This window comes from Colias philodice, chromosome 25 (genome assembly GCF_061535455.1).
Source record: "Colias philodice isolate Cphi_HAF_F1 chromosome 25, ilColPhil1 Martin Lab GWU primary, whole genome shotgun sequence".
Taxonomy (NCBI): domain Eukaryota; kingdom Metazoa; phylum Arthropoda; class Insecta; order Lepidoptera; family Pieridae; genus Colias; species Colias philodice.
Window position 1 is genome coordinate 6,751,702 of NC_143110.1, and position 25,505 is coordinate 6,777,206.

The 25,505-nt window shown below is 33.3% G+C and overlaps 2 protein-coding genes across 4 annotated transcripts in view; both read left to right on the forward strand.

Moving 5' to 3' along the window:
- eya (eya transcriptional coactivator and phosphatase 2) overlaps positions 1-17,205 on the forward strand; it is a 49,704-nt gene extending 32,499 nt beyond the window's left edge. For all 3 annotated transcript variants that reach the window (XM_089710962.1, XM_089710964.1, XM_089710963.1), the window contains 12 exons: positions 6,116-6,372; positions 7,285-7,396; positions 8,659-8,763; positions 9,009-9,162; positions 9,525-9,678; positions 10,438-10,537; positions 11,003-11,174; positions 11,712-11,801; positions 12,253-12,464; positions 13,480-13,602; positions 14,104-14,225; positions 14,893-17,205. In XM_089710962.1, coding sequence (XP_089567088.1) covers positions 6,116-6,372; positions 7,285-7,396; positions 8,659-8,763; positions 9,009-9,162; positions 9,525-9,678; positions 10,438-10,537; positions 11,003-11,174; positions 11,712-11,801; positions 12,253-12,464; positions 13,480-13,602; positions 14,104-14,225; positions 14,893-15,074 — 1,783 coding nt within the window. In that variant the 3' untranslated portion in view covers positions 15,075-17,205. The remainder of the gene's footprint in view (positions 1-6,115; positions 6,373-7,284; positions 7,397-8,658; positions 8,764-9,008; positions 9,163-9,524; positions 9,679-10,437; positions 10,538-11,002; positions 11,175-11,711; positions 11,802-12,252; positions 12,465-13,479; positions 13,603-14,103; positions 14,226-14,892) is intronic.
- A 665-nt stretch (positions 17,206-17,870) lies between these two features.
- Positions 17,871-24,140, forward strand: IFT52 (intraflagellar transport 52). Its single transcript, XM_089710967.1, has 9 exons — positions 17,871-18,033; positions 18,334-18,551; positions 19,447-19,582; positions 19,961-20,109; positions 20,638-20,786; positions 21,393-21,540; positions 21,870-21,973; positions 22,315-22,456; positions 23,953-24,140. Exons 1-9 carry the CDS (start codon positions 17,918-17,920, stop codon positions 24,105-24,107), a joined length of 1,317 nt encoding a protein of 438 aa, XP_089567093.1. The 5' UTR covers positions 17,871-17,917; the 3' UTR covers positions 24,108-24,140.
- Positions 24,141-25,505: the final 1,365 nt, after the last annotated feature.

A 25,505-nucleotide genomic window follows, 5' to 3' on the forward strand; every position in this document is an offset into this window, starting at 1 on the left:
TTAAAACAATAAAATTCACGTTTAACAACCGCTTGCCTTATTTAATGCTTTTGTCGTCGAATAAATAATCGAAAACCACAAATCATGCGTATAAATATCAATAAAACAAATATTTGATGGCAATTAAACAGTGGTGTAGTATAAAAAAGTTGTCATAACCGGCCATTATCATACATTTGCATATATTACATTAATTTGATTACGTAAAACATCATAAAAGCGAGGCGTGGCAGTTCTAGTAAACTACGATTATTCCTTTCGCTGTTCCATATTATAAATGTGAAAACTGAATTTTGTTTATCAGTTCATCTATAACGCATTCACAGTTACACTACCGTACTGAACCGATTTTGATGGTAGGTATACCTACCTACCTATATCACAAAAAAATAATTAATAATTAATAGTATTGTATACGTAGTATATTATTATTAGTCTGTGGTATTAGTATATTATGTATTATATTACTATGGAAGATCTGAGGTAAAATATCTAGGGATATGAAATTACTACTTTAATACTTAAACTATTACTTAATTATTTTCTATTGTTGCTATGCCTAAGTTAAATTGAAAATTTAGTTTGAAAATAAAGTTACTGTAATGAAAATAAAGTTTGAAATTATTATACTTAATACTTACGTAGGTTATGCGGAAAAGTTCTTCTATTTAAAAACAAAAATATAATGCATGACCTTGATAAATATCTAATTTATTACTATTTGTTTCTAATTACCATTTTAGCTTTTAATGGAACTTAACGTTTTTAAAAATTCAATGATTATTCATTTTTATGTTCATCTATTCTAATAAAATCTGGTTTTGCTTTAAAGATTTCATCACGATATAGATGTATAAGGAAATTATGTTCCAAATTCCTTGCTTTATGATATTAATATATTATTTAAATATTTATAGACTTTGGTATGATAATGTCATCTTTTTGATGCCTAACTGTGACATTCCAGACTACCTACCTATCTAGTGATAGGTAGGTACTTTAATAAATAAATAAATAAATAAATAAATAAATAAATATTATAGGACATTATTACACAAATCGACCTAGTCCCACAGTAAGCTCAATTAAGGCTTGTGTTGTGGGTACTAGGCGACGATAAATCTTATATATAAAAATGAATCGCAAAATGTGTTGGTAAGCGCATAACTCGAGAACGGCTGAACCGATTTCGATAATTCTTTTTTTATTATATTCCTTGAAGTACGAGGATGGTTCTTATGTAGAGAAAACGTAAATATTATGTACCACGGGCGAAGCCGGGGCGGACCGCTAGTATTTAATAAATACATATATAGATAATAACACCCAGACCCAAGAACAAATAATTGAGTTCATCACACAAATATTTTCCCTGACCGGGGATCGAAGCCGGGACCGTCGGCTCAGTAGGTAGTTACTTTACCACTGCGCCAACCGCGTCGTCAATATATACAATACGAATAACCGCGTCGTCAATATATACAATACGAATAACCGCGTCGTCAATATATATAATACGAATAACATCAATGAAGATATTTTTATTTCTTGGGCTTTTCAAGAGTTCCATACGAACGTTAATAAAATACCAATATAGCATTCGAAATTCAAATGATTATTCTCATTGACACATTACACAGATAAAAAACATACAGTGACGTCACATCCCATCTGTCATGTGTGACAGCGCGGGAGTTGATTAAATGGCGCGCGTTGATAACGAGCTAAATGAATAATAACACGTGTAAACAGTTTTGTTAGATAAATCCACTAACTGCACAATACGAGGGGTCTGCGAGGCATCTGTTATTCGATTTCGGTGATTAATTTTTATCGTTTGTAATTCTGGCGCGTGATTTAATATTTGTTAAGCGTTTAATTGATGTTGAGTTTTATTGCCATAATGTGGAATAATTACGTGACATTTTTAAAACTATTTTTAGTTTAAGCTAGACTTCATTTAAATTCAACCGCAAATATTAATATGGTCACGGGCGATTAAATCTTTGTTATTTTTATTGCTCTGGTGTGCAAATTTTTAACATTCTTAAGCGGGTGATCCACTGGCGAGCCGACGAGCCGACGGTTTAGATCGTTGACTCGTTGGCTCGTCGACTCGCGTTGGTGATCCATTAGCGTACCAAACAGTTTACTCTCATCGTTGGCGAAGTCATGGCGTGTTACTTGGGGGTACTTTTAAATCAGGAGAAAGAACAAAAAAAGAAGAAAAGACACAGATATTGAATGGTGTTTTTAATATCAGATATTGTATCGTTGGGATCATTTTTTTGGTAGATCTCTAAAAGTTTATTGTACGCGGAAGTTTTTAGCAATTTATTTTTATAGTCTCTGCTGATGTACTTCCATAGACAATCATGTTCCTAAAAACATTTTATAAATTCCGACACAAACTCGCGACGAAACGAGCGTAAATCCATTTTTGTAGCTAGACGCAGCGCGTGCGGTCTACACGAAATTCGCAAAAAGACTGTAGGCTCGCCGGCTCGCCTGATCCACTGGCGGTTTTCTGGACCGCGGACTTAGAATTTCAAGCATGCACAACGAGCCAGCGAGCAAATTCGCCGTTCTTTAAGTCCGCAGACTTTTAAGTGCTCCATTGGCGGTTTAGACCTTTGGCTCGCGAGTTCGTTAGCGTACCAGCGGTTTTGCTCGCCAGTGGATCACCCGCTTTAGGCCAACGACACGACAAAAATAACAGGCGCTTAGGTATATCACTTATATTCTTATGTCCTAGCACAAACCCGCATTGTTCCCGTTCCCGTGGGATTTCCGGGATAAAACCTATCTTATGTGTTAATCCAAGTTACCCTCTAAATTTGTGCTAAATTTCATTGTAATCGGGTCAGTAGTATTTGCGTGAAAGAGTAACAAACACAACACATCCTCACAAACTTTCGAATTTATAATATTAGTAGGAAGGATAGGATATTAATTGACGTACTCAGTAGGTAATGTAATTTAGTAATTTTAATGCCAAGTATCTAGAAATAAAAGTTTTACTGTGTGCAGTTCGATCCAACTTGAGAGATAGGATAGTTTAAACCACGGGCGAAGCCGGGGCGGACCACTAGTTAATAAATAGTTAGTAACAAGATCTGATTGTTCTAATTCATCAAAGAATCGTTTAAATTAAAACAGACACTCCAAAAACAATAATTATAGACCGGGAGATACTGACACAAAATTTCGAGTCATTTGTAACAAGGATGGCGGTTCTACAGGGGTCTTAGTACGCAATGACAAAAAGAAAAATGATGGTGTGAACGCTGGTACCGGTGGCTTAGTCGCGTGGGCGTTTGTCGAACTCGTCGGAAAAATAGCGAAAGTCAAACGATTTGTAACACAAAAATTTTAGAATTTACCGATAGCCCATAAAAAAGTAGTAGGCGGTAGTGTCATGCCATACTTTTCCGGTGTGACTTACAGCCCGCCATACCGATGCGAATGTGTTGATTTAAATAAAACAATCATTCAACCATTTGTACCAGGCTAACTTTTGCACAGGTAACTATCGTCGTGCAGCCATTTACGAAAATCGCCATGCCATACTTTTCGGACGATTCCAAATGGTCGCCATACCGCCGATAATCTGCAAAAAATTTTTATTTCGCCAAACTTTTTGTACCAGTATTGCATTTGGATTTTTGGAGAGTATTTGATAAAATGTGCCATTATTATATTTGCCATACTTCTAGTAGGGGGAAAAAGTGCTGTCATACTTGAAAACTTAATTTATTATTAATTTATATAAGTGAAGATTTCCAACACATAGATCTTTGAAATTTTGTATTTATATTTGTTGATCCTCAAACTTACAGGAAAAATAAGTGCCATACTGTTACAAATCGTCTGACTTTCGCTATTTTCCGACGAGTTCGACTAACGCCCACGCGACTAAGCCGCCGGTACCAGCGTTCACGCCATCGTTTTTCTTTTTGTCATTGCGTACTAAGACCCCTGTAGAACCGCCATCCTGTTACAAATGACTCGAAATTTTGTGTCAGTATCTCCCGGTCTATTACGGAAACCTCTTAAATTAAATCTTATCCGGCACTTCAAAATTAACCCTTAATTTGGTATAGTCCGGTGTGACGGACACTTGTTTAAAATAAATCCTGCCAAGTTTTTATTTCATGTTCATCGATTTCTAATCGATTATATGTTTATTTATACCATAAACAAATAGTAAAAAATTAAGTAATGATTGTGACAACATTGCATATGTCAGTTGGGACGTAAAATGTCTGCGAAAATGCAGCCACCTGTTTAGCTCAAGGTATTTATACCTATTTTTCTTATTTTTTGTGGAAAAATGAATTGAATTATATATTTATTTATTAGATAATAAACATTTCAATCATTATTTACAAAAACATACACACTTTATTACATTTTTATGGTGTTTATTTGTAACCAAAATGTTTTGTCCGTCACAGCGGACGTTGCTAGTTGTATAGAAAAGTACCACTTTATTACTATGTCCGCTGCGGCGGACACCGCCAAAATGTGGGTGCTTCTGCTTGTTTGGTTATGGTTCTGAGTTTGGATTTTTTTTCTTTGCCAACAGCCTAACCGCGCAAGTAAAATTATTGCTTTAGTGCCGAATGAACATGCACCTTCCGATGCTAGCGAAATATCCGATTCGGAAACTGAATTGCATGATGCAAGTACTAATTCTTCCACCCCTTGTTTTCTCCTGCACCATATTCCCTTGCTAACGTAACGATAGATACATCCGACGATGAAGAATTACACTCCGAAGATTCTGATAGACCTGCTGATGACCAGAGTCTTTCGTGCGTAAATTGGCGAGTCTTTTTTTGAAAATGTTCTATCTCTATCTGCTATTCCTAGATTGCCTGCAACGCCTATAACAACATTAGCTTCTTGATTAGCACCCCGAAAAATAAGTACTAAGAAACCACCCACAGTCAAAGCCAAAAGACCAAAAAAAAAAACAACTTTCAGCTGACTTACAATTATTGGAAAGTAACTCAATTCCGTCACCAAGCGACAATAGAAGAAGGTGAGGAGGATGATTACATAGACATGCCAGAAGATGATTCACCTTTGAGTTTCTTTCACCTTTTTTTCTCAAGATATTTTTACTAGTTTCATAGAGCAGACAAACTTATATTCAGTTCAAAAAACCGGCAAGTCAATTCAACTAACAGAAGAAGAATTTAGACTTATTTTTTAATTTTCATACAAAATAAACATGAATTGTTTTTTTTTTAAATTTCCATATAAAATAAACTGTACTTCGGTATCAAATAGTTCTAAAATGTGCATTTCTGTATTTTTCTTTAGTAAAAAAAATAAAATTAACTGTGGTTTTTATTTTCCGTAATTTGGCAGTGTCCGCTGTGACGGACACCAGTTTTCCCAGCAGTGGGCAATGGTAGATTTTTTTTTTCATTTTTCGAGAACTTTATGACATACTCCTGAAACCACAAAATTGTCAAATTCATATATTTTGAATATTTTTATCCGTGCCAAATTAAGGGTTAAGACATAACATTGTTAAAAGTGCCGTCGTAATAAACATTTAAGACCGTTTAATGGATTTTTTATTCCGATGTTGTGTTAAACTGAATTTGTTTGTTTATTCAAGCTGCCTAAAAGGAAACGCGGGCAATAATTGAAGAGATGTTTGCACAGATACGCTAGGAATTGAACTAAATATAACCACAGATTATTGATTTTTTAGATTAGGTTATGATTAGCGTTAATAATTTTATTATAATACAGCTTTGAATATTTCAAAAACGTGTTTAAAAGAAGCTTCGTAGATATTATTTTTCTATCAATATTTAAAAAAAATCACATAGATAGATTTTTCAAATCGATTTCGACGCTTATAAAAATTAAAGCATTATTATTCAAAGCATAAATGAATGAAACATCAATAAACATTATGGTTTTAGAAACTTCACCACTATCTGAAAATATTTACGCACACCCACTAAATTTGTACTGTCCTCAATTTACATGATTTTTTTCTTTACCAAGACAAATATTTTTCAACACCAAGTACTAACCACTTGAACATTATAGTTTGTACTTTAAACTTACATACATTTTCCTCCTCCAGATTGTCAGAAGAAGGTGCAAGTCCAGAATCAGAATCGACATCAGAATCGCCCCCCTCTCTACAAGATGCAACCCTGCCAGCGCTGCTAGCAACCACGTACCCCACTTCTATCAATTCCCTGAACTCCGTGGAAACCCTGGGCCTGGCTGAGGACTTGCCCAACGGATGCCCGAGCACCCTCGCGCTGCCGTTGACGTCTGGACTTTCCACATCTACGTCCTCGGCGGTAGCTTGGTTGATGAATGAGGATAGCACGGGTATGTAGCATCATTGAAACAAGTATTCTAGACTTGTTTTTCCACCTCACATATATTTTTTTAATTCAAGACTAGCTTTCCGCCTGCGGCTTCGCCCGCGTTTTCAAAAAAAACCCGCATAGTTCCCGTTCCCGTGGGATTTCCGGGATAAAACCTAGCCTATGTCACTCAGAAATGATGTAGCTTTCCAACAGTGAAAGAATTTTTCAAATCTGCCAAGTAGTTTCGGAGCCTATTCAATTCATACAAACAAACAAACAAACAAAAAATCAAACCTTTCCTCTTTATAATATTTGTATAGACGAAATAGCTGTAATCGAGTCTGAATAGTAATTCTTGTTAAAGTCTTTTCGGTTGAGTAATTAATGATTATAGCCAAAATAATTCGACAAAAAGAGCAAGGAAATTCCTTGCCAGAAAAATGAAATCGAAACTAGAAAAACTTGTAACTATTAAACTATATTTAGGTTGCTCGGTTCTAAATATTGCCATGCCATTATAATTACGTAATATTAGGTATAATTTAAGAGTTTGGGTCACTGTGCTAAACTAGAATTAAGTATTAAAAGGAGAAGTTTGAATATTTAGCCTATAATATGATCAGCTCACTACTATTAAAGTATGTAGAACAAAATCAATCCGATTTACTATCAATATTAGGGTCCTTCTTCACAATCAGGAGCGTTGGCCCAACAAATGATCGTCGATGTTTACGATTATGAATAAAAATCTACAAAAACGGCCGATCATAGACATTATGGCCCACTACTCTATCGGTGATTCGCCCAACCCTGCCCATTGTGAAGAGGGTCGTTTAAACACTAACACCAAAAGTGTGCAAAGACGAGTGAAATTTTTTAATTATGTGTTCTTTCAAATCTATCTATAATGTAGGTATTTGGTATAATACAGGTGGTGTTAAAAGCGAGGTCCGTAGCCCGGGCCTGTGCGAAGCGGACGTGGCGCTGTACGGGGAGGCGCTGCCGTACGACCAATCCGCATTGTCCTATCAGTATTATAATAGGTACGTAATTTTCGAAAATAAAATCTATACTTACTAATGTTATAAAGCTTGAGAGTATGTTTGCTTGTTTGAACGCGCTAATCTCAGGAACTACTGGACCGATTTGAATCTTTCGGTGTTAGATAGCCCATTTATCGAGGAAGGCAGGAGTACTGCGGGTAAAACCACAGGGCACAGCTAGTCTGTAATAATTCAGGGAGAATTTTAAAACACGTAGGAAGAATTTAATGGAATAGGTAAAGCACTTAGAAATTATAAATATAAATATTTCAGGACAATTTTCACACACGGCACAATCTGAATTCTGATCCCATATACTAAGCTTTCGCTTGTGTTATGGAAACCAGATGGCTGATAAACATACATATATAATTTTAAATAAATACTTATAAAGATAAATAATTAAAGCCTTTGACGGATTTTAACACTATAGCGAGCGTGGTTACGGGTAGACTTAGTTGTTATATGGAATAGAATAAAACATTACCACGCTCTGTACCTACTTGCAGTATTAAAATTATCATAGACGAAATTGGTATTTTAATAAAAATAAAGTACCAGAAAAAGCAGAAGATCGAAAAGATCTTTGATATAATTATAATTTCTGCCCTTCTTGATAATCCCTAAGCACATATTTCCGTTCTACGTCAGACTAAAGTCATCGACCGTTTTCGAAGAAGCCCTATAGGGACTTAATGACAAATCAGATTATGACGCTTTTAGGATATTGTATTAAGATTATCTATAGGTAAGCGTAATTCAATTTCCTGATTATTGGAAAACTTCCGGGTAGCCGAATAAAGTACGTATGTATTCTATACTTTTTAGAGCTAATATCAATATTTTCAGAATTGAATATCGATTATAATACTGCAGAATTGTATTTTTATAGATATAATTTTAATTTTTAATCTTCGTATATTCTGTACGTGTAATTGGGATAAAAATAAAGAAAAAATTATCCTACAATGTCACTCACGATACTTTTCACTTGTAGGTACTAGGTACTTAGACAAATTTACAAAATCGATTATTGTGACTTCTATTCATTCTCAGCGACATACCTACATACTTACCGAATGTATGGCGGCTTTGTAGAAATAGAAAATATAAGCGTCTTGTTATTTAGATTTCTATGGTACCTAATATGTTGGATATGAGTTATAGGTGTAACGATTTACACGTAGATACGAAATACTAACATACAATAGAATAATGTAACTGTAAATTCCAACGAGTTAAACAAAATATATATTTTACAGCATGCAGCAGTATGGAGGCAGTAGTGCGGCATCATCGTACGTCAGTTCGTCACTGTACAACCAACCTTATGCAGCTTACCCGACTGCGCACAATTCTAATAATAGGTGAGTTTATAAATTATACTATAATGATTGTAATTAATTAATAAAACTGGCTTAAAATAAGTAAATTGCATATTCAGCTACGCGTTTAAATTTTTAGGAATTATGTTTTAGTGCCAGGGAATAGGCACTTCATAGAAATCCTATTTTATTAGCCGGGAACATTTTAACTGCAGCAAAATCACTTCTACTACCTTTTTTTTCATTTCATGAAATTTACATCTGTTTTAAATCAGTAATATTCACAGGCCGTCATGTAAAGCAACACCAACATACCTGAGTGCATATGGCGTGGGGGGTGTTGGGACAGTCCCGAGTACGGGTTTCGGGACCCAGCCGTCGCCGTACGCATATTCATCCTACAATGGTGGTCTGGCACAGTCTTTTACTAATACGCAACAGGTATTTTTTGTTAAAATATTTATTTTAAGAAGCTATAATTTTTGGTATAGATTATATATATTCGAGTTTGTGTAAAATTTTATTTATTCATAAGTTTGAATTAAAGAAAAATTGATAAATAAAAAAATCTTTCTTTCCTTCTTTTTATCAAAATTGATTTATTGTATTATTTTTTAACATATAATATTTTATGTGCTTACAATGCACCCTTAAAACTTTTATGTCTAACATTTTGTTTTTGACTTATTAACAACATACAAGTAAAATGTTTCAAAACAGGCATTTATCCGCTAAGTATTATTATATATCACAACAATTAAATTTTAAATCAAGGAAATTAACGTTTGTATTATTTTAAACAGGATTACAGCAGTTACGCAACAGGGTACGCGGATCATAGCGTCGCGCAATATGGCGGATATTACGCAACCCCCAACTACTCACCCTACGTTAGTTCACCGAGCAGCAGCGGAAGTGCTGGCCATACTTCTTATCACCTTGGTGGAACTTTGGCAGGTAAATAACCATAGTTTTTGCTAATTTTCAGTAAAAAAAATGTATCAATTACATGTAAATAAAATTTTACAGCTTAAAAAAGTATATATTTTGTATTATATAAAGTTTGATACATTTTAGCGCTCATACAACTGCTTGATTTGTTAATCTGTGAACGCATCCATAATAAGACGCAACGCTGGCATCCGGTAATGGCCGCCGCTTTGACATTGACAATTATTTGACAATTCTGTGTTTGTGTATCATTTTCAATGTTTTGGTTTTAAAATAAAAATAATGTAATAATAAAAGGGAAAATTAAATATATTTATATGTTTAGTAAAGCACGTTTGTGATGTATTGAAGCATTCCAATAAGTGTATTCCACTAGCGTTTATTGTTTGTCAATATGAATAAAGAAAATGAGAATTTTCCTCCAAACAAGCGGTTCAAATCAGATGAGGAACAATATAATAATTATAATGACGATTCGGATTATTGGCCCGATTCAGATGATGATGACGGTAATTAGCGTATTAATTATGTTTGAAATTATGACAATTGACAAATATACAAGCAACTGCCTAAAAAGTTTATTATAAGTTTGTAAAGTCACTAAACTTGTACTTGTAAAAACTTACAATTTTATCCATAAATGGTATTATATATAATACAAATTATACCAAAATTTAAAGCAGCAGCCATTCATATAATTTTTCAACCATCTATTTATATAACAAGTATATTAAATGTATAGTATTTTTTTAAAACTGTTTGTAGATTCACCATCGTCCATGCTGCCCTCTATAAGTGATACTCCCTTATCTCCATTGAAGAATGAAATACATGCTGCCAGTAGAAGATGTAGGGAAAATTCAGGGTGAGTATTAAAAATTAATTAAAAGAAATTATACTATTAAAATATACAAGGTATTCAACATTTTTGTTGTTTGAGGGTAATTTTATTCCTAACTTTCACCATACTGAGGGTAATTCTTTACCAATACTATTTACCTACTACAAAAAATTCTAAAACAATGGAGTTGGCTTCCAGTTGGTATAGCTAATTTTTTAAATAAAAATTAAATGCTCTGTCATATCTATACTAATATTATAAAGCTGAAGAGTGTGTTGTTTGAACGCGCTAATCTCAGGAACTACTGGTCCGTTTTGAAAAATTGGTGTTAGATAGCCCATTTATCAAGGAAGGCTATAGGCTATATAATATCATCATGCTAAGACCAACAGGAGCGGAGTAATGAGGGTGAAGTTTAAATGTGGTGAAAGTATGATAAAAAATAGATTCTCTTAAAATAATTGTAATATCTTTTCTATAATTTCACAGAGAAAGTACAACATCGCGGTCTCGCGGGCGAGGTCGTCGCAACACGTCGTCGTCGCCAGCGCAACATGTGCCCGAACCAACCACCGAGAGGGTCTTCATTTGGGATCTGGACGAGACGATAATTATCTTCCACTCGCTACTCACTGGGACTTATGCTACTAAGTACAATAAGGTATGAATTTTCTAACATGCTTTTATAAGTATCACCTGTATATTTTTTTTGGTTGTAATTTTGTATGCAACCACTAGTGTAAGCTCGATTATGAACCACTAAAACAGACAGGTTCTATACAAAATTTGTGCACTTATCAAGGATCAGTACCTCTACCATGAGTTGACATAGTTAAATCGTATGACGTAACTACAATAGTAAACGTGAATAGTTCACTTAACTAGGGGTGTTGTACGAAATTTTATACAAACCGCTTACTACAATCGCTAGCGAGTATCGTGTGCGTAAACTCATGGTAGAGCTACTGTGATAATAAAATAATGTCATGAGTCTATCTTATTATCCTGATTAAGATCTATGAATAGTACATACATATTACATGATATACAAATTTATCTTTTTCATGTACAAATGTTTTACCATGTATAATAAATGATCTTTCTAATATTTTTTTTTTCAACTAGAATGCATATTATCTTTATTGTTAAGCATAGGCTGGAATAAAATTGTGATTAAATTGTATTTATTTTTTTGCAGGACACACAGCAAATAGTGCAATTAGGTTTTAGAATGGAAGAGATGATCTTTAGTTTAGCAGATACACATTTCTTCTTCAATGATGTTGAGGTATGTACCTATATTTTTTTTTATCATATTCAAGTAACTATTGATTAAACTGAGTAAATTATATTATTTGCTTAGAATACATATTTTAACTAACCTAGAAGCGGTATATGCGAACAAATTAGCAGATAAAGCCGAGTTTTAAAGTAAAATTTATATGTATTTATTATAAGAAACATTCAAAATTCAAAACATTCAAAACTAGATGCGTTCCGCGGTTTCACACGCGTGACTCCGCTCCTGTTGGTCTTAGCGTGATGAAATATAGCCTTCCTCGATGAATGGACCATCTAATACCAAAAGAATTTTTCAAATGGGACCAGTAGTTCCTGAGATAAGCGCGTACAAACAAACAAACAAACTTCAGCTTTAGTATAGATTAAATATTTGTTTATTAATTTTTTAATTTTATCTATTCAACTTTCAATTAAATAAAAAAAATATCTTGTTACAGGATTGTGACCAGGAGCACATAGACGCAGTGGCGGCTGACGACAACGGCCAAGACTTATCCGCATACAATTTCGCATCAGACGGTTTCCACGCGGGAGCCGCACCTAATGCGGGGTTATGCGCTCCTGGTGTCAGGGGCGGTGTGGATTGGATGAGGAAACTCGCTTTCCGATATAGAAAGATTAAGGACACGTACAATAATTATAGGAATAGGTAAATTTATTGATTTTCTTGTTAAAATAAGGATCATCATATTCCATTCCATATGAGATAGCCACCCTTTAAAGTCCATAATTATGTACTACACAGATTGAAAATTACATGTAATAATCCTGCTAAAAACGTATTTTTTTGTTGATATCACTTCAAACATTCATGAGTACAAGTTTAAATTAAAATTGTTGTTCTGTTATTCTTAATTACACAGGATGCAAAAATACGAATTTAAAAATAATCAGGTCAACAATAGAGAATTTGCTTACATATTCTATTACATAATATTGTGAAGTGTTAGGCCTTCAAGTGATTGTTTAAATTTTAAGTGACCAAAAAATCTATTATTCAATGTCTAATATCACTATCTATGAGTTTTACATACGTTATACACAGGGTGTAATCGTTAAGTGTGCACAGGCGATTATTTCGTAACTATTACAGATATCAAAAAAACTTATAAATGAATTATTTCTAAATGTTAATTTTCATTGCAATTTACGAAGTAATTAAAACACAAAACCAAAAAAGAATCCAAATCTTTCATATTACATGTTTTGGATAGTCATACCTCATACGAAATGTGTGGGAGTGTTGATGTAAAATTTTTGAATATTTCCCCCTTTTTTTTGTTTTTTTTTTTTTGTAAGGTTATTATTGTCATTTTACTCATTAGGTAAGGGGCTTTCACTTTAAAGTTTTTTTGATAACTGCAATAATTACGGAATAACCGCCTGTGCACACTTAACGAATACACCCTGTATAGCAAATTATTTCCTGACCTTGTACTTAGAAAAATAATTAAAAAAAAATACGTGTGGCACTCAGGGACTGCCGCGGTAAAGCTATTACATGCTATGCCTTCAAGCCACACCTCCGTGCCCGTCGGAGTGGGGAGCGTGAGGTTTTTTCGTTACGGAATTTCTCGATTCGGTCCCCGCGCTCAAGGCCCGCGATAGAAGCTATGCAATAGCTTAAAAAAAACGTTTTTAAAACAATATTTTAACTTTTCCAGTGTTGGTGGTCTCCTCGGTCCAGCGAAACGGGAACAGTGGTTACAACTGCGCGCCGAGTTGGAACAAGCTACGGACAACTGGCTGACACTCGCTTGCAAGTGCTTGAATATGATTAATTCTAGGTGAGTTTTGTTTGTGTTCATAAAATAACTAGGGTGTGGTTTAGTCTAAAATTGTCTGTTAAGGTATAGGAGTATAATTTGTAACTGAACTTACTGAAATTCATTGACATTGTAACAAAAGAGTATAATAGAGCACTACCTCTCCGAGGTGTGCAATAGCTTTAAAAAAGGAAAAAATAAGCAAAATATATTCTTATTGATTGAAGTGAAATTGACTATGTTTAGAGGATCGTGATATCTTAAAGCCGTATTAATTCCATTGTAGAAAAAAGACAGAGCTATACATGTGTATAGCGCCATCACTTTCCAACACTGGTATTAGTACTGCTTTAAGACGACATAGTAACTCAACTTAGATCAATCACTGTATTATACATTTATACTCATATATTGTATAATATTATCTGTAACTTCGTTATTTTTGTGCCACACTAACTATTGTATTTATTGTAAAATATACTTTTTACACATTCAATAATAAAAAAATTACCAAATTTTCAGGGAAAACTGCGTAAACGTTCTAGTAACAACAACACAGTTGGTGCCTGCGCTTGCTAAAGTGCTATTATTCGGGCTCGGTGGTGTCTTCCCCATCGAGAATATATACTCTGCTACTAAAACTGGTATGAAAAACTGTATTTTAATAAGTTCTATAAATAACTTAAAATACAATAAACAAAGCGTTCCGAGCACACGTGTCAGAAGTGAAACTTCTTTGACATGATTCAAAGATACCAAAATTGTCGCCTTACTCCATAATGTGACGTTATTGCCATGACGCGACCTTGAAATTTTACTCTCAACGCGCTTAAAGAATTTTTACTACAAAAATGCAATGAATATTATTGTATACATATAAAACGCTATTATTTTGGCGTAACAAACAGTTACTTGCCCAAAAAAATATTGATATTACTTTCACATCACTATACCGAAAGATAAATAGAGATATAAGTAGAATATTCTTCATATTTTATTTGAATCAATAATGGTGAAGGATAGTAAAAATCAACTAATAGTACTAGACACAACCACACTCAAAATTTTCCGAAGCAAAACTCTGCTTATGAGTCTATTAGGCAGAGTTTCCTATATGTCTTTCTGATAAATTTAAAACATTATTTACCACGAAATAAACCGCTAATTTGAATGAATGTTTTATATAACGTGGATCAGACTTTTTTCGTGTCTTTCTAGATTGTTCTAAGTAATCCACCTAAGTATTAATAATACTTATTGTATTATGCATTTTTGTGAATTACAAAATAATAAAAAAATATATTGTTACAGGCAAAGAAACATGCTTCGAAAAGATAAAACAGCGGTTCGGTGAGCGATGTACCTACGTTGTTATAGGAGATGGTCAAGACGAAGAAGCCGCTGCTAAAGCTAAAAACTATCCATTTTGGAGAATATCCGGACATTCGGATATCGCGGCTCTATACAACGCGCTGGATATGGGCTTCTTATGATCTGCTGCTAGCCTGGTACTTGATAGTCGAACGGTTTTATATGAGAAGACTATGACAAAAGGTATAAAAATAATATATGTATTGGCAGTTCTGACAAACAATAATAGTTATTTTTACTTTATATCATAGAATAAATCATCCGCATTCTCGAAGCTTCTTGGTATGGATGACGTCTTATGATCTGCTGGTAACCTGGTACTTTATAGTCGAATGGTTATAAAAATAATATGTATGGCAACATTAATATCGACGAACAATAATAGTTTTTAATTTTATCATAGAGTAATCCATATTATTTTTGTTCAATCCAACGAAATATACAATTTATATGTTCAAAGAATTTAATATTACATCCACAGCCTGTCCACTATGTGTCAAAAAATGGCTTTATAAAATTGTAATATTTACAGGAAAAACAAAAGGAAGAATATAAGTTGGATAGAGTTTCTAATACTTTCTCTATCTCACTGTATTATGCCTCATGTAAGAAAGAGACATCAATACTGCAATTTATATCGATACATGCAATTTTTGCGCATGTGTTTCTAATTCATTCATATTTAACTATTCTAGATATTTCTATACTTACCCTATATTCTTGCCAAGGCTATAATTTTAAATCGACACAGTCGTAAAACATATCCTATAGTACATATGAAATGGAATTCAAATCTTTTAAAGCTAAATGCTTATTAAAAAGCTCAAACGTAGCTCAAAATCCTAAACGACCTTGTAAATATAAAATTGTAGATTCTCTAGGTATCCATTCCTACTAAGTTTTATATATTATATACAATGTACAGAAATATTTTTAGCGAAAACTTTATAGACAATTGTTATTAAGTGTAAACTGTCGTCGCTTTTATTCGTTTATGTATTTTCTATTTATTAGCACAAGATTTTATATGCTTTTTTTGTAAAGATGCTGCGAGGGTTTTTTTTTCAAACTCAAACTCAAACATTTATTTATTCAATTAGACTTCTTCTAGAAGCACTTTTGAAACGTCATTACATATTTATAACATTTACCATTTCTATTTCATAATCTGTGTTCATAGAATTTCTCGTAAAAATTAAAAACAAACTTATTTTTTAAAATATTTTTTTAATATTATTTATACATTCATACATATCTGAGAAATATTCACCTTCACCTGAGAAATATTGAAAAAAAAAACAATTTGCAACATGTATTTTATGTGAAATTTAATGAACACTCCAATAAAGTATTTAAAGTCTGTTCCTAGTTAAAATAGCACAATATTCATACACGGTTTATTTTTACGGATACATGTATTCAATAGATTTTTGTAGCACTATTGTCGGACATTTTCAAATACACATAACCCTAACTATAAAAAAAATCCAATTTTGACTAATAAAGCTCCGATCTAACCGATTTATCCATACGTACAGATAAAAAATATGTTTTTGACATTGACATTTCACGCATATAGAAGTTAAATAAAAAAAAATATCTGACAATAGTGTTACTAGTTAACTTATTTTTATAGTTACGTACAATTTGACCTAATCGCACGCGGATACAGTAGTTATAAGAAACTGCCTGGATTTGCTTTTATACCGAGGAAGGACCATGTTTATTTGCAGAAACAATAGTGTTTTTTACATCAAGATAATAGAAAATTAGAAAAACAGACATTTTAGTAAAAATATGTGTAAAATAACAATGTATTCAAATTTTATTTGTATTTTATATTATTATTTACTATAGTTCAGTTAGTGCTGTTATATTGAAATTAAAAAAAATATACGTTTTTTTATTTTATTTTTTTTATTACTATAAACATGACTAAATTTTTATCAAACTGATAAAAGTACAAAACCATAGTTCTTTTAAGGCTTTTCAGTTTATCTTGGCAATTATATTTTCATTTTTTAAATATTGATTTGAAATATAAAGCACTTTCTGAACTGTATATGTTTTAGCCTGATTGGTTCGTCTACAAGACAGAAAAAATTTGTAGCAATATTTATAGAAAATGTTATTTTTATTGGATAATGTAAATATAATAAGGAAATAGCGTATTGCTAGTGATAAAAATTTCGATTCGGAATGTCGATAATTCGAATGTAAATAAAATATATTATTTCACGATTTGGTGCCTTTTATTTGTAGTTTTAATTGTGTATCCCTTTTAATATATTAGGTAAGTATCAAACTACAATGGAGTTTGATACAAAGTAAGTTCGTAATGTTTTCTTGTTGCATTAAAATTTTATGTATTCAGTAATTAGCAACAGATGGCGTTAGTGATATGGACAGATCATAGACAGAAATACTCACGAAATACTTTATACAACATAATATGTCATTATATTCTAATTTCTAACGATGGAAGAGTTTTTAGAATCCTTTTTCCACCCTATTTCAAAGAATAACTACTAGTAAAATTGAAATATTATGTAATGTCGTACCAACTCAAGAATGAAATGTAGGTAATACCACAGACTAATAATAATATACTAGGTAAGGGCGTATTCAGAAAGAAAGCTTGAAACTTATAAGCGCTTATCGGCGCTTGTCAGCGCTGGTAACCCGCGCAGAAAAATATATGAACATAACAAGCGCCGATAAGCGCTTATAAGTTTCAAGCTTTCTTTCTGAATACGCCCTAATACAGTGGTACTACGTGGGTACTACAAATTAAAACATGGGAAGTGCTTATGAATAATGTGAGTACAGATAATAAAATGCAATGTGTGAGTAATATTTAATCTGTTGTTGCCTAGCAACCGATAAACATAAACATTACATATTGTAGTCAACAGTAGTTAGGTTTTACTTGGTTTTATAATTAAAAATAAAAACAAAGTAAAAAATGAAGTCTGCTGTGAATACAATATTATTTGATGTATCCAAAAATGAATTGTTCAAAATAAATGAAAACTACAAAATGCTGCATCGGAAACTAAAGTCTACATGGAAAGTTATGATGTAGGTAATTATTTGTTTTATTCCTATGATAAAAAACCTCTTTACCTCAGAGACGAATTTAAAATGAAAAAAGAAAATAGTAACTATAATATTGAAAGCGTTGACATACCTTTGAATCAATAGAAAAAATTTAATATCACGATTGAGATTTTTAATCCTTTGGTAGTGTCATAGCAGAATATTAAAAAGTAAGCTCTTCTGAAAAATGTTTTTAGAAGGTGTCTTACCAACCAACATAAATTAAGTTTATTTGATATATCTTTAGTCTGGGCTACCTATCTATGAAAACTAAGATTTCAGCAATCGCGAAGAGCTCTCCCCAAACATCCTACAAGACATCAAGATCCTGGTGGTACCAGGGCCACAGAATGTGTTCAATGACGAAGAGTTAGCAGCGCTCAAGGGAATGGTCGAAAGGGGAGACTCGGTTCTTGTACTTATGACTGATGGAGGGGAGGAAAGGATGAACACTAATATAAATTTCTTTCTCGAAGAGTTTGGAATCGTTGTGAATAATGGTGAGATGAATTTTGATATGTAAAGAAAAAGCAGATAAAATTATTACGCAAAATGGAAACCTGAAATTGTTATAGTTACTATCTATTTATAGAAAATAAATATTGACGAATACGACGCGACGTCGCAACTCACAATTCACATTAATGACGCGTAGGTACTGTGTATATTTATTCTTAAACTAGCAGTCCGCCCCGGCTTCGCCCGTGGTACATATTTACGTTTTCTCTACGTAAGAACCATCCTCGTACTTCAAGGAATATAATAAAAAAAGAATTAACGAAATCGGTTCAGCCGTTCTCAAGTTATGCGCTTACCAACACATTTTGGGATTCATTTTTATATTATAGATCAGTGTAGTATTTGGAATTTCAATATTACACAGATATGTACTCTTAATGTAGTTAGGTACTTACGTATAACTAATAATTACAACATAAAATGTAAATAGGAGAAAAAATATGTAAATATATGTAATATTACGATTATTGATCGACATTTTCCGGGAAGAAATTAGTTGGTCTAATCTTATATTCAACAAATGTAGAAAAACCGAGATGATAATATATCTAAGTACATACATACCTAATTACCTAGGTAACATAAAAAAATGTGTGCGTGTACTAGTGTACCTACACACGTAAGAAGTGAAACTTCTTTATGACCTTATTTTTCGAAAAATAATTTACTATATGCAACTTTACAGAAATACGTCGCGTATAATATATAATAACGCGTGGTAGCTTCGTGGTAGGGATAAGAAAATGATGGCGCGTAACGGAAAAATGTCACGCGTAACGAAAAAATGTTACACTAAATTTTTATCCAACCCCGATAAAGAAGTTTCACTTCAAAAACTACTTTTCACTTCCTCCTTGTTTACTTTTGTTCATACAGATTGTGTAATCCGCTCGATGTACCACAAGACATACCACCCGAAGGAGTGTCACGTATCGAACGGTATCCTTAACAGGGCTGTCACCAAGTTCCTCATGAAGATGCCTAACTACTCCAGCGAGGGGGATGACTTTCTGTTAGTTTATCTATTTATTTACTACTTTGTATTTGAATAAAAACAAGCAAGTTATAATTATAATGCAACAGCTGAAACCAACATTTCGTATCTCAAACTCAAATATTTATTTATTTATTCAATCAGACTCTTTTTAATTATCAAAATACAAAAATAAATTATTTACCACGGGTTTGGAAAGCAGTTTCAAGAGGCGGCAAGAAACTTTGTGGTTGTCGTCAAACTTAGAACCAAAGGTCCACGTTATATTTTTACTGACTTATTTTACCTAATTTATGATTCTTTACTACATAATTTACATGAGAATACAAAGTAAAAACGTATTTATCATCATTTCGCCTAAATTCACAAGCATATAAATATTTATATAAATAACAGTGAAGACCCAGCCACACCAAACTTCATCTACCCATACGGTGCGACGTTGACCGTTAAAAAGCCAGCAGCGGCCATCTTGTCGAGCAGTGACGTGTGCTACCCGGTGAAAAGGCCTGTGGCTGCATTGTATAGCTCTGAAAAAACTGGAGGTATCATTTATAAGCTTGTGGTAATTTTATTTAATAAAAAAGAGCGTGTGTGCCGAGCACACGTGTCAGAAGTGAAACTTCTTTGGCGAGATTCAAAGATACCAAAATCGTCGCCTTACTCCATGACGTGACAGGATTGCCTTGAAATTTTACTCTCAACGCGCCTAAAGTAGTTTCACTTACAAAAATAAGCTTTCTTTCTATGTCATAAAGTTTTTCTTGATAGAGAAATCGATAATATGGTTCTTAAAAAACACAGGCTCACAGTTTTGGATATTTCTATACTGGAAAAATTTCCTACTTAAATATGAAACTCACATGTCTAAATTGTTTTATAGCCATTTTTTAAAATGAAATACTATAAAACTTTCCTCTAAAGGAGGAAACTATTACAGTATCAGTTAAAAGTTTCTGCTAAAGGGCTTCAATATTACATGTTTATTCTATTCTTAGTGCTAACGATTTCTTTTTACTAAACACAATCACTGCGCTATATTTTGAAACAATAACAGTTTAAACAATTATTAGGTAAACTCTTCGTCCTGGGCTCGGGACATTTCTTCGCGGATCAGTATCTGGACTTAGAGTGCAACGATCTAATCAGGGAGATGATATTCGATCTCCTCGGTGGTGCAGTGGACCTACACCTTAACCCTGTTGATGTGGATGATCCAGATGTAAGACTTGTTGCCAAGAAAGTTGATTAGCATTTTGTATGAAAAATTATTACTATTCTAGAAATGAGCAGAAATAAATGTACTTACTTTAAGAAAGAGTATTTTAATAGATAAAATTGAAATTGAATAAGTAGAAGACATTGCTGCAGTTAAGCAAAAATGATACCTAAACGTAAAGGGTAGGATGGCATTTTCGAACTCACAATTGTTTTATCTACTTTTTCAATAATTTCAAATACCCACGATTTTTTTTAATTAAATAAGATGTTATTATTTTGTGACAATAAAGATGTTTTGTGTTGATTTTCATTCTACTGTTAATTCCCAAAAACTTTATTTTACATTACCTACCTACCTTTTCTCTCTATACGACTGTTATGATGCAGGTGAACAAATCCCTGGGGGACACCCTATGGCTCTCCATACTACATATTACTATCTGAACCCGCGAGCTCCTCTTCACACTATTCGACTGACATAGACATTATAATGTAGGTGAACGAGTGCAGAACCCTGGGGGACACCCTATGGCCGTCCACACTATTACTACCCGAGCCCGCGAGCTTTTCTTTACACTATGCGACTGACATAGCTATTATAATGTAGGTGAACGAGTACAGAACCCTGGGGGACACCCTATGGCTCTCCACACTATTACTACCGGAGCCAGCAAGCACTCCCCCGCCTCGCCTCGCGCCGCTACACCCACACGCGCTGTTCACTTGGAGACTGTTCTCGTTGAATTTGTCACATTGTAAGTGGATATTTATTTATTTATGTGTATGGGTATTTCTGATAGAAAAGTGTTAAAATTTTCTTTAGTTTTCATGTTAAACGATTGATGACATGATTTTCATTAGTTACTGTATTGATGTTAATGACGAAATTATTTGGGGTGTTGTTTTCGCTAAAATATCGCAGTTCCTGAATTTGAATAGCTTTGTGATAAATACCATGTTATTTTCAAACTGAAGAGTAAGAAATGAAGCATTCAGAATATTTTGAGGGCTGTAATGTAGCATGGCCATATCTAGAATTCGTATTTGTAAATCTATTTATAGCTTTTTATTTGGATTTTTTTAGTGCCAGAGGTGTTAGGGCTGTATGAAGAAGTAGGAGTCAAACATGAACCTCTGCGTTTGATAGCACCACAATTTGAAACACCGTTTCCACCTCTGCAACTTGCCGTAAGTGTATATTTGTTATTTTTTTATGAAACAAATGTGTTGGCAAGTCAGACTTGTTAACATACACTTTGAGTAAAAAAAGCGAAGAGTTTAAACATGATTAAAATGCAGTACGTAAAATTTTGTTATGGTATGTGTGTGTTCTACAGTTTAAGTGACAAGGAAAACTTAATTTATGCGTATGAAGATACGATTAGGTATACCTAGGTACTTGCTCGCTATATTTTAAAATCATTGCACCTACAAGGAAAGTAGAGCTATTTGACAATTTGCTAACTTCTGATAATCTGATTAACTTTATTGTAAATGTGACAATAATTTCAAATACAATTTATATTTAGGTATTTGCTCCCACATTCCGAGAGCCACCTCCACCGCCTTTAGAACTGTTCGATTTAGACGAAGCATTTAGCACAGAGAAATCACAACTCGCGAGACTGACCAATAAGTGTTTACAGCCTAGCAATGCACGGATGGGACAAGGTATGCTAATCTTATATATAAAAATGAATCGCAAAATGTGTTGGTAAGCGCATAACTCGAGAACGGTTGAACCGATTTCGATAATTCTTTTTTTATTATATTCCTTGAAGTACGAGGATGGTTTTTATGTAGAGAAAACGTAAATATGTACCACGGGCGAAGCCGGGGCGGACCGCTAGTTTTAAATAAATAAAACTAACTACTGTTTTATGAAATGTGTTTATTTGAGTGAATTATGTAAATTGTTTCAAAGATAATGGACCAACATAGCAGATAGGATACAATTTAAACAACGCTGTTAAATTTAAATTTAACAGCGTTCCACATCTCACGAAGCTCCGAAGAATAGTCATATTATGCACTAACACGTTTTTATAGTGAAAAGAAATACTTGTAAAGAAAAAAATCGTGTAAAAGATAATACACACAACAGATTGCATAAATCCATAGAAATCTAAATAACAAGACACATAGAAGTGCTATAATGTCATAATTCGTATGAAAACCGCTGTCGCCAAAATCAACACATTTAAACCGATAGCTAAACAGTACACACAAGTAAACTATGCCTTTTATTGGACAGCTTGATTTTAGTGAAAACTAACTTAAATATTAAATTAAGCTTTTTAATATGTATCCTAACGCACGAAATTACGGTTTATTTTAGAATAACATATATCTAAGTATATTAGACGTTTTGTTTATTTTTGCTCCAATACGCAAAAATTCGGCTTTTCTACAATTACAGAGGTTGTCAATTTTCAATAGATATAACTTTGAACATAAACTCATATAAATAAGGTTGAAATTTGTGTTAAACGTGATAATAAGAATGGTCGACTGTGTCATTCATTGTTATTTCGATTACTATGGTGACACTCGTAATACTTGTAAATATTCTATAATTTTAAGGAAAAACGGCAATATTTATAAACAAAAATACTTACCGGTGAAATTTTATTCCTTTATTAGTATAATTACAATTTATGGAATAATTTCCGCACTGGGAAATGCTGTAACACACCATGTTTACTCACGCACGTGTCAGGAACAACTGAACAAGCGACCACCAAGCGACGAACAGACTTGTGGCATGGTAACCACCTGAGCGGCGACAATGTCACGCGCGCTTACGACTTCTATTGCCTTGTTATTTAGATTTCTATGCATAAATCTAACAGTTGTCGCGTTTAATTCTATTAAAAGCAAAGCATGGTTCCAGAGTTACGCTAGCTACAATAGTTATATAACAAACATTCTTATGCTATTAAAGATGCCATACAATAAATTCTACTATTTAACAATACCTTGCCTAATTTAAGATTTAAAAAAGAAACGCATAATACATATTTAGGGTGCTGAAACTCAGAAGCAAGATCTATTCGTTGCGAACTACCAAGCAGTCGATTCCTTCCAATTTCTATTCATTAAATGATTTAAGAATAGTGGGCTCTTCTTTAATTTTCTTTCTACATTTCAATTTATTCCTATTTCAGGAGACGGTCAATTAGAAAACGAGTTGGAATACTACATAAGGGAGTGTGGTCGAGCGGTCCGTCTCAGTAAGTCGCAGAACCAAGCCGCGAAGCAACTATTGCACCAACTTGCTGTACAACTAGCTACGTTTAAGAAGATCGCTCCTAGAGACTAGATTGGTTAAGGATTTAATAAATTTGTTATGAAATTAGGGTAAAAGTGGGATAGATGCCGCACGGGGATAGATGCCTCATTTTCAAAAAACCTCACTTCCCAGAGTCGTGACTACGAATTAATGATTTAAATAGGAGCTCCTATCATCCCGCACCTCGGGTACGCATGAGCTGTTGTTTGGTGAAGACGTGTTTCGCTAGTGCGTGTTATAATATCCGCGGCGAACTTCACGAACACGTTAAAATTTAAAAAGGTTGATATTTGCCTTTGCATAACTTTATAAGTATTAATAAATTTCACTATATTTCTTATTATGTCTATACACTGGTTCATTAAGTATAAATCTAAGTGAAAATAGTGGCTCATTTGTTTTTATTTAATAAAAAAAATACTGGGGCAGCTATCCTTATCAAAAAGGATAGTTGCCCCTTTTTTTTCGAGGGATAGATGCCCTTAGGGGCCTCTAAGGGCATCTATCCCTCAATACATATGTACATGTTATTATCGATAATCACAAGTACTGTTTATATTTTTACCTGATTGCGTCAGAGGTTTTCTCTATATTAACCGATTTTACTCGTTTAATTTGCTTTTTTTGTTATGTATACTTACTTATTAATGATCTGTCCTTATACTGATTGTAGGAGAACCACGCCACGAAATTACAAAAGTAAAGAAGGAGTGCGAGCGCAAGTATATTCTTGGACAACAGAACAACTATGTTAACATGACATTTGCTGGTTTATCATATTAATTTTATTAGATTTCGCGTTTATAGAGTATGTAAGGCATCTATCCCACTCTGCAGGCATCTATCCTCCTTAGTATTTTCATGGTGGGGCAACTATCCAACTAGGTAGGCATCTATCCTCAAAAAAGGTGTTCTACAAAAATATTTATTACACATTATCTATAAATGATAGGATAAAAAATATATATAGTAATTCAAAACAGATAATTAACCTAGCTATATTCATACAAAGTGTTCGTATAAGATTCATGTATTTAAAATTATGAGGCTATTTCAAAAAGTAGGGCATCTATCCCACTTTTACCCTATGTGTTTGTTTTTTTTTCTCCAAAAATCATATCTTTATCCTTTACGGTCAATTAGACCACAATCTCCATGATTATTATAGCATTTATGGGCCTATTATTATTAATTATAAATAGAACAAAATATAGTATCAGTAATCTATATATATAAAAATGAATTGCTGTTCGTTAGTCTCGCTAAAACTCGAGAACGGCTGGACCGATTGAGCTGATTTTGGTTTTAAAATGTTTGTCGTAGTCCAGGGTAGGTCTAAACGGTGAGCAAATAAGGAAAAATTGCGAGTAAGATAGAGTAAGACGACAATTCCATTTTCCCATATAAAAGTTGAGCAATTCTTTCTGT

Excerpts from the sequence above, each read along its gene's own strand:
- IFT52 (XM_089710967.1), top strand. The coding sequence starts at position 17,918 with ATGAAGTCTGCTGTGAATACAATATTATTTGATGTATCCAAAAATGAA. Across the intron at positions 18,034-18,333 it reads TCTACATGGAAAGTTATGAT|CAATCGCGAAGAGCTCTCCC; the intron begins GTAGGTAATTAT and ends CTAAGATTTCAG. Across the intron at positions 21,974-22,314 it reads TTCCACCTCTGCAACTTGCC|GTATTTGCTCCCACATTCCG; the intron begins GTAAGTGTATAT and ends ATTTATATTTAG.